Source organism: Hemicordylus capensis, chromosome 2 (genome assembly GCF_027244095.1).
Source record: "Hemicordylus capensis ecotype Gifberg chromosome 2, rHemCap1.1.pri, whole genome shotgun sequence".
NCBI classification, from domain to species: Eukaryota; Metazoa; Chordata; class Lepidosauria; order Squamata; family Cordylidae; genus Hemicordylus; species Hemicordylus capensis.
Window position 1 is genome coordinate 255,629,500 of NC_069658.1, and position 8,406 is coordinate 255,637,905.

Here is an 8,406-nt window from a genome sequence, read left to right on the forward strand (position 1 = left end):
ACCCACCTGACTAGATCAGTCAGGAAGCATGCACTGTGTGCCAACAGCTGCTGAAGCTCATTTGTTGAGTGTGTGGGACATGGCCTTCTCAGTGGTGGCCCCCAGGCTGTAGAACTTGCTCTCAGATGAGCTCCAGATGGCTCCCTCAGTCCCAGTCTTTCAGAGAAGACTTAAGACTACCCTTTTTACTCAGAATTTGGAAAACTATATGTGTGACAAAAATATGTTGAGCTTTCCAGAGCACAATGTGATCTAATTTTTGTGTCTCTATGCCCCCTGAGATAAAGACCCTTCTCAAGTTCCTGCACAAGAAAAAATACATCCCTGAATCCCAAACTAGGGGAAATATCCATTCCTCAGCCAAACATGAACTCCAGTGTGTGTTTTGTCAGCTAAGTGTGTGTTTTGTCATAGCTAAGACCTATTTCTCTTGTTCTCTCTTTCAGGACATCAGAATTACCTTGAGCAGGTATGTGACTCTGTAGCCCTTCAGGCATTTTATAAACTAAGTATAGTGGCTTATATGATGCACAGAGTTATGTTTTCGCTATGCTCTTATTATGAAGGAGGTCCAGCCTTGAAATCAACTGCGGTGGCACAGCAGGGAAGCAGATTGCCTAGGGAGCAAGAGGCTGTTAGTTTGAATCCCCGCCGGTGTGCTTCCCAGACTGTGCCTAGTAAATATATATATTTCTAGTCACTTATATCGGTCAGGAGCGATATAGGAAGGTGCTGGAGACGGTTGCTCACTTCAGTCACAATGGCAAAGGCATCATCTCATACTATGTGGGAGAAAGGCAATGGTAAACACCAAGAAAGCCACATGGCTCTGTGGTCACCAGGAGTCAACACCGACTCAATGGCACAGTCTTTCCTTTCCAGCTTTGAAATAGCAAGGGAGTGAATCTCCTCTTGAATAAGTGTCTAACCTGCCATTTTGGACTACAAGGTTGAAGCAGAGCAACAATCTTTAGCTGTTCCTTAAATTTAACCATCTTCTCTTCCAGGTATAAGAAGCAGCAAGTGGAACATGCAACAGATTCTTCTCCATTTCTGGAACAGAGAATCACATCACATTCTCAGAAAAAATTCCCTCTGGAAAAAGCTATGAAAAAATATAAAGGTATTGGGGACAGTTCACAAATCCTGATAGGGTCTCACTTCTGGGCTGATTGCAAGGAAATTTATCTCCTTGTCAAACAATAATTGAGTTGCCCCACAAGGTTCCTCTATATGTCTGGCTTGGTAAACATTTCTCCTTCCACCCCATATGGAATCAATCCTGTGGTTTTTAATGAATGCTTCCCTATTGCAGTAAATCTGCCAGAAAGCGTTACCTCTATCCAAAGTACTTCACACCTAGTGAAAGTGGAACTGTTAACATCTGAATAAACGTTTTTGTTTTTTTAAAAAATGCACTGTGCTCAGATTGGTTTGTGATCCAGATGATCTGCGTGAGAACTATGGAGCAAGAGTCACATGTTGTGGTTTTAATTTTTTTCCTTACAAATGCACTATTTTTTCCAAGCTGGTTTGTGATTTAGGTGTGTAGCAAGGAACACATGTTGTATCCCAGCTGGTTTGTGAAACTGTTTGAATCTATTTTGGGTTGTGTTTTTATTTATTTATTTTATTTTTATTCAACGCATTTCTATACCGCCCAAAACTTAAGTCTCTGAGCAGTTTTTACATTTTTTTTTTCAAATACACTCTGTCCCAGACCTGTGGGTTTGTGGTGAATGATCACTAATGTATGTGAATCCATTGGGGCTTGCATGGTCTTTTTTTGAAAATGCTCTCTGGCCCAGACTTGGGGGTTTGAGGTGAATGAAAAAGAAGGTGTGTGAATCTTTCAGCTGTTCAGTGGGTGGGAGGAGCTGGCTGAGGCAGGGCGCTCTGTGTGCTGCTGCCTCAGCCTGTGCCTGCCTTCTTGCCCATGCCAATGGGAAGAGCTCTCTCCCACACAAACAGATGCACTAACATATTCCAGTAGGATCTGTGCGCTCAAGAATGTTGTGTGAAACCATGGTGTGTGTGTGTGTGTGTGTGTGTGTGTGTAGAGGATGATTATTTTGGGAGGGGGGAGGTGTAAGCTCACTAGGTCCAGGTGCCAAAATTACCCAGCTGTACCCCTGTTCCACAGCCACCTAATGGCACCGGGGGGAAATGACTTGACTAGCAAGCCAGTTGCCGGTTTGAATCCCCGCTGGTATGTTTCCCAGACTACACCTATACTGGGCAGCAGTGATATAGGAAAGATACTGAAAGGCATCATCTCATACTGCATAGGAGATGGCAATGGCAAACCCCTCCTGTATTCTACCAAAGACAACCACAGGGTTCTGTGGGCACCAGGAGTTGACACCGACTTGACGGCACATGTTACCTTACCTTACCAAATATATATATACACACCTTTCCTTACCCCTATTCCACATACCCAAATCTTATATCTTGTACCCTATGCAGAGGAACACTGAACACACACATGTCATGGGGAGGGGCTTGGCCGGTAGGCACCTCAGCATGGGGATGTGGTGATTTGATGTGCTCCCATTTTCCTCTTCCATGTTCACTGTATGTGTCTATGTGAAGCGGGGGGGGGGGGACTTCTGAAAAGAGCAACTTTCTCCTGGCTTGTCCTTGGTGCACATGTACGGAATTGCACTCATAGCAAATTAGAAAGAGCTGGACAACAAGTGGTCTCTTACCTCATTACTTTACCAGCAGTCTTTTTCCCCTTTGCTGTTGGGACAGGTATCTGAATTTTAAGATAGCAATAGCACTATATTGAATGACGTGTGGCAGGTATAATTCTGCCAAACTTAAGTGAAGACTGGAGAAAGGGGCTGATATACTGTGCAACATTCCATCTGCCTTGAAATATTCAAGAATGGCGCAGATACAGTTGTGTGATGGACAGCTATTATTTCCAGTTGCACTAGCACTCTTGCACACCTGCATGCACCTTCCATTACAAGGCAGATGGAACATTGCTCAATATGTCAGCCTTTGCGAGTCACTCTCCAGCAACAGACAGTGAAGTAGGGTAGGATGGGAGGAGGGCTCTGTATATTTAACATGATTCTTGACACCATCCACCCTTCTCTGTCTTCCTCTCTCTCTGACATGTAGTGAACGTGACTCTGGATCCAGACACAGCGAATCCCTGGCTTGTTCTCTCTGAGGATCTGAAGAATGTGAAGTGGGGAAGCAGAAAGGACAACCTGCCTGAAAGCCCTGCAAGATTTGATGTGGAGACCTGTGTACTGGGCTGTGAAAGATTCGCTTCAGGAAGGCATTGGTGGGAGGTGGAGGTGGAGGAGGATGGGAACGAGAAGTTGACCATGTGGGCGGTAGGGGTCACAAGAGAGTCTGTCAGGAGGAAGAGACTGGAGAGCATTAGTTCTAATGAGGGGATCTGGGCTGTAGGGAAACCATTGGATGTCTCTTTCCCTCCTCATCACCTCAGGGCTTTTACTTCCCCCAAAGAAACCCATGTGGCCCTGAAACATGATGTTAAAAAGATCCGGGTGTCCCTGGACTATGAAGAGGGTTGCGTGGAATTTTTTGATGCCAACACAAATGATTTGATCTTTGTTTTTGCCTCAGCCCCATTCTCTGGGGAGAGGCTTTGTCCCTTTTTCCAGCTGTTTTTAGGTGTCAGATTGAAGTGCTGAATCTTGCAAGTTTAATCACTCTCACCACTTCCACCACCCTGATCTATGACTTCCTCAATAGCGGCATGAAAACCATGAAAGGTTTAAGTCCTAATAGCTCGTGAATAGGAGGACTTCCAGTTTCCATAGCAATTTCATAATCTTCCGTTCCTGGGGCAAGAGCGGGCAAAGCAAATGGAACTAAATGAATACATGTAGCTCCTTCAAGCAGGCAGCTCCTTTTTATTTCCATGCCTTGAAATAATTACATGCTCTACGTAAAAGAGAGAGAAGCCAGAGTTCTATTCACATTATGTTCAACACTTGTACTAGTGTACAGCGTAATGCAGGTACAGATCTGTACATAACTAGAGTTATTCACAACTTAGTTATGTTGAACACAGGTACAACAGTATACTTTCTATCTGTACCCTGCATTTGAGGGGCCTATATTCAGGCACTTTTAAAATGTACATAAGTAGTCAGACTTCTGTACAGTTGTCTAAAGGTAAAGTGTGCTATCGAGTCAATATCAACTCCTGGTGACTACAGAGCCCTGTGGTTGTCTTTGGTAGAATAAAGGAGGGGTTTACCATCGCCATCTCCCACACAGTATGAGATTATGCCTTTCAGCATCTTTCCTATATCATTGCTGCCCAATATAGGATTTCCCCATAGTCTGGGAAACTTACCAGCAGGGATTCAAACCGGCAACCTCTGGCTTGCTAGTCAAGTTATTTCCTCGCTGCACTTTCTGTGCACTTAAAGGCTTCGTGGCAGGCACAAGTTCAACTGGCATAGACTAGTTTATTTCTGTATCTTTGGTATTAGTTTTAAAGGCACAGAATGCATGCTGGGGGCGGGTTGGGTTGTATGAATCGAACCCTGGCAGAATAAAATCACTCTTGTATAGCTTTTTAAAACTTATTTTAGTTAGAAGAGATGATTAATATTTCAAACAGGGAGCAAAAAGGGGCCCTGGAATACGCTCCCTCTTGAAATAAGAGCTTCTCTGCTTGCTTTTAGGAAGAACCTCAAGTCTGTTTTCCTAGACTTAAATGATTTTTAAAAAACAAAACATAATAATGATGATATCTTTATCTTTTCAGGTTATTTTTTACTGGTTTTGTTTTGTGAATTTTAACTGTTTTATATTATTTTACATTCGCTACATTTTAACTTTGTACACCTAGAGAGGTTTATATCAGGCAGTATATATAAATAAATAAAGTAAACATACATAAATAAATAAATAAATAAATAAATAAATAAATAAATAAATAAATAAGAACATAAAGCCCTCCTGGATCAGGACAAAGGCCCATCTAGTCCAGCATCCTGCTTCATGCAGTGGCCAATCAGAGAAGCCTACAAGCGGGGGAGTGGCGAGACAGGTAACTGCCCCCTCCCTTGGTGTTTCCTAGCACATGGTGGTCAGGGGCATGCCAGCTCTGATCCTGATGGAAATATACTGCTATGTAGGCTAGTAGTCATTGACAGTGTTATGCACCAAGTGGCTCAACCTGAATCTGTATCGACAGGCTAAAACCTAAGGTGTCTACTAGGCCTGCTCATGATGCAAGAGATTCCTTGGTCCAGGGGAATTCTGAACTCTTTGTGAACTTATTGAACTCTAGGGAATTACTGCTAAAAGGGATTTGTTTGATCTGTTTGTAGTTACTCTGTGGTAGTGCTTTTATTGCTTGTAACAGGTGAAATGTATACTCTTTTATTACACTTATCCTGTAAACAAGTGCCTTGAGCTGGTAAAATATATAGATTGATTGATTCACACCCTGCCCTGCCCCCATTCCCTTCTTCCTCTATCTTCTCACTTCTTCTTTGCTTTGAATTGCTGAGGCACTGGCAAATGGAATAGTAAAAGACCAGAGACTGCAGTTTGAGCTGGCATGTTTTTGCATCTGAAGGACATTCGCCTGATAATAAGAGACACTTGTGGGAGCAGACAGGGAACACGCCTGTTGATAAGAACTTACTGCCAAAATATTCAGGATGTGCCATCTTTGAATGTGAGGACATTTGATATGAGGGCAAAACCTTAATGGTTGGCTGCATTAACACTTTTGTCATGTTTAGGACACTGATGATGGACATTTGCTGTAGATCAAAGATTTTAACTGTATAAGAGGACCAGCCATGAGAAGCAAGGGAAGTGAGCTCTGGAGCTCCCTCCCAACTTGCTGATGGCTGCCTCTGCAGGAGGACTTGGCGTAATGACTAACTTGTCTGTCCTATATGTTCGAGACCTGTGCTGTGAGACCCACCTGAATCCATTGCCAACGCATCCATCAAACTCCAACCACTGCTACTGCCAGCCTTTGCCTCTTTCCTTGATATTCTAGCTTTGACATTCTAGCCAATCCTAGCTTTACCTCCATCCTCTCCTCCCTCTCCCTTGCCCTTCCCTTCACAATGTTAAATGTTGGTAGCAGTTAGATATCCTTAGCCACTGAGCCATTGCATACACCCTTGCCAGCTCATCTCTTTGTAATAATATGTTTACCTTAGGGTAATAAAAGTAAGTCCACTTTAAGTGGCGCAGCGGGGAAATGCTTGATTAACAAACAAGGTTGCCAGTTCGAATCCCTGCTGGTATATTTCCCAGACTATGGGAAATATATAGAAAACCATACTATGGGAAACACCTATATTGGGCAGCAGCGATATAGGAAGATGCTGAAAGGCATCATCTCATACTGCGCAGGAGATGGCAATGGTAAACCCCTCCTGTATTCTACCAAAGAAAAATCAAAGGACTCTGTGGGTGCCAGGAGTTGAAATCGAATTGACGGCACACTTTACCTTAAACATATTAACGTACAGCCTTTGTCTGTTTTCTTTGAGCTTCCACCAGGAATTGCTGTATATCATGAAGTTACTTGAGAGCCCTTAGCTGGCCGCAGGCCTAATTGCCTTGACTCTGGTGTAGCCCCAGGGCATACACAGAGTACAGGGTGACTTTGGCACACAACAGCCCTATCCTTCATGAATTTGTCTAATCCCTTTTTAAAACCATCTAGATTGGCGGCTATCACTACATACAGCAGCAGCAATTTCCATGGTTTAGATATGGTTGCATATGAATAGGAGACTTGATGTGTGAGCACTGCAAGATATTCCCCTCAGGGGATGAAGCCGCACTGGGAAGAGCAGAAGGTTTCAAGTTCCCTCCCTGGCTTCTCCAAGATAGGACAAGATTTTTTTATAGGACAAGATTTTTTTTTTTTTGGAACCAGCAAACTACCAAAGCATACAGTACGTTGCCAAAGCACAATTATATACAAAGTGGTTGTTTGTACATGATATATCTACAAAGATTTACACACAAGGATTTGGAAACCCACAAGGTTATGAAGTATATGCAGGTAGTACTGTAACTCGGTGGGTGGGGGATTTCAAGGCACATCAGGTAATGGGGGGCGGGTTTACATCCAACGTCCATTTCCACAATTTGTCCCATTGCTGTTTAGAAGAGATACTCTTGTCTTTTTGCACATAACCATACAAACTTTTCCAGAAGAGATTTACTGTCTCATCTGCGTGAACCTCTTGGTCATGTCTTCCCTCCCTATTCCTATGCAGGAGCATTGCATAAATGACATACAGGTTTACTAACCTGATTCCCTAGTATAAGGGTATCTCAGCCAAGATAGGGCTGAGAGAGATTCCTGTCTGCAACCTTGGAGAAGCTGCTGCCAGTCTGTGAAGACAATACTGAGCTTGATAGACCAATGGTCTGAGTCAGTATATGGCAGTTTCCTATGTTCCTAACTACACATTGTGAAAAGAAGTATTTCCTTTTGTCCTGAATCTCCCAGCATTTAGCTCAATGGAGGATCCCAGCTTCTAACATTAATATTATGAGAGGGGGAGAAGACCTCCTCTCTATCCACACCAGACATACTTTTGTACACCTCTATCATATCCCTCCTTACCCACCTTCTTTCTAAAATAAGGCCACAAAGTCTCTCTTACGGGAGCCACTCAACTTCCTGATCATTTTGGTTGCCCTCCTCTGCACCTTTTCCAGCTCCACAATATCCTTTAAAAGGTGTGGTGCCCAGATATGGACACAGTCTTCCACATGTGGACACACCATATATTACACATAAGGGCATTACTATATTGGCAGCTTAATTTTCCAATCCTTTTTCTTTTCCAGGAGCTTTTAACACAACCCCTTCATCCCCACACTCTACTTCACACCCCACACTCTAAGGTTAGGAAGCTTACCTATGTGTAAATGAAATTATTCCCATGTTGGCAATGGTAAACCCCTCCTACATTCTACTAAAGACAACCACATGGCTCTGTGGTCGCCAGGAGTCGGCACCAACTCAATGGCACATTTTACCATGCCTGCATTTCCCTCCTCTTCCTCTTGTCTCCCTAGTGTTGCCCCCCTAGATTGTAAATCCCTTGGGGACAGAGACCTATCCTCCTTTTTTTTTTTGGTAAAGCACCATGTACCATACATAAATAAAATAACCTTTCAAATGTGCTACCTTGCTTGCTTGGATCTGTGCCTTATACATGTGTGTACCCTTGGCTGCATATCTGTGACCTGAGACACAAACTAGCTCAGAAGGCTATGTTTTGAAGAAACAGTGGAATGTGCTGCAGAAACTTGAAAACAAGATTGTAGCACTGAAATGTTTCCAGTACAGTGCTTTTCTTAACCCATTCACTGCCAAAAATGGAACAGAATGGCCTGCAACACCCTGGA

General features: G+C 43.3%; 1 protein-coding gene across 6 annotated transcripts in view; it reads left to right on the forward strand.

The window, feature by feature from the left end:
• Positions 1-8,181, forward strand: part of LOC128343450 (zinc finger protein RFP-like) — a 29,251-nt gene extending 21,070 nt beyond the window's left edge. For all 6 annotated transcript variants that reach the window (XM_053292541.1, XM_053292545.1, XM_053292546.1 and 3 more), the window contains 3 exons: positions 447-469; positions 1,008-1,123; positions 3,136-8,181. In XM_053292541.1, coding sequence (XP_053148516.1) covers positions 447-469; positions 1,008-1,123; positions 3,136-3,680 — 684 coding nt within the window. In that variant the 3' untranslated portion in view covers positions 3,681-8,181. The remainder of the gene's footprint in view (positions 1-446; positions 470-1,007; positions 1,124-3,135) is intronic.
• Positions 8,182-8,406: the final 225 nt, after the last annotated feature.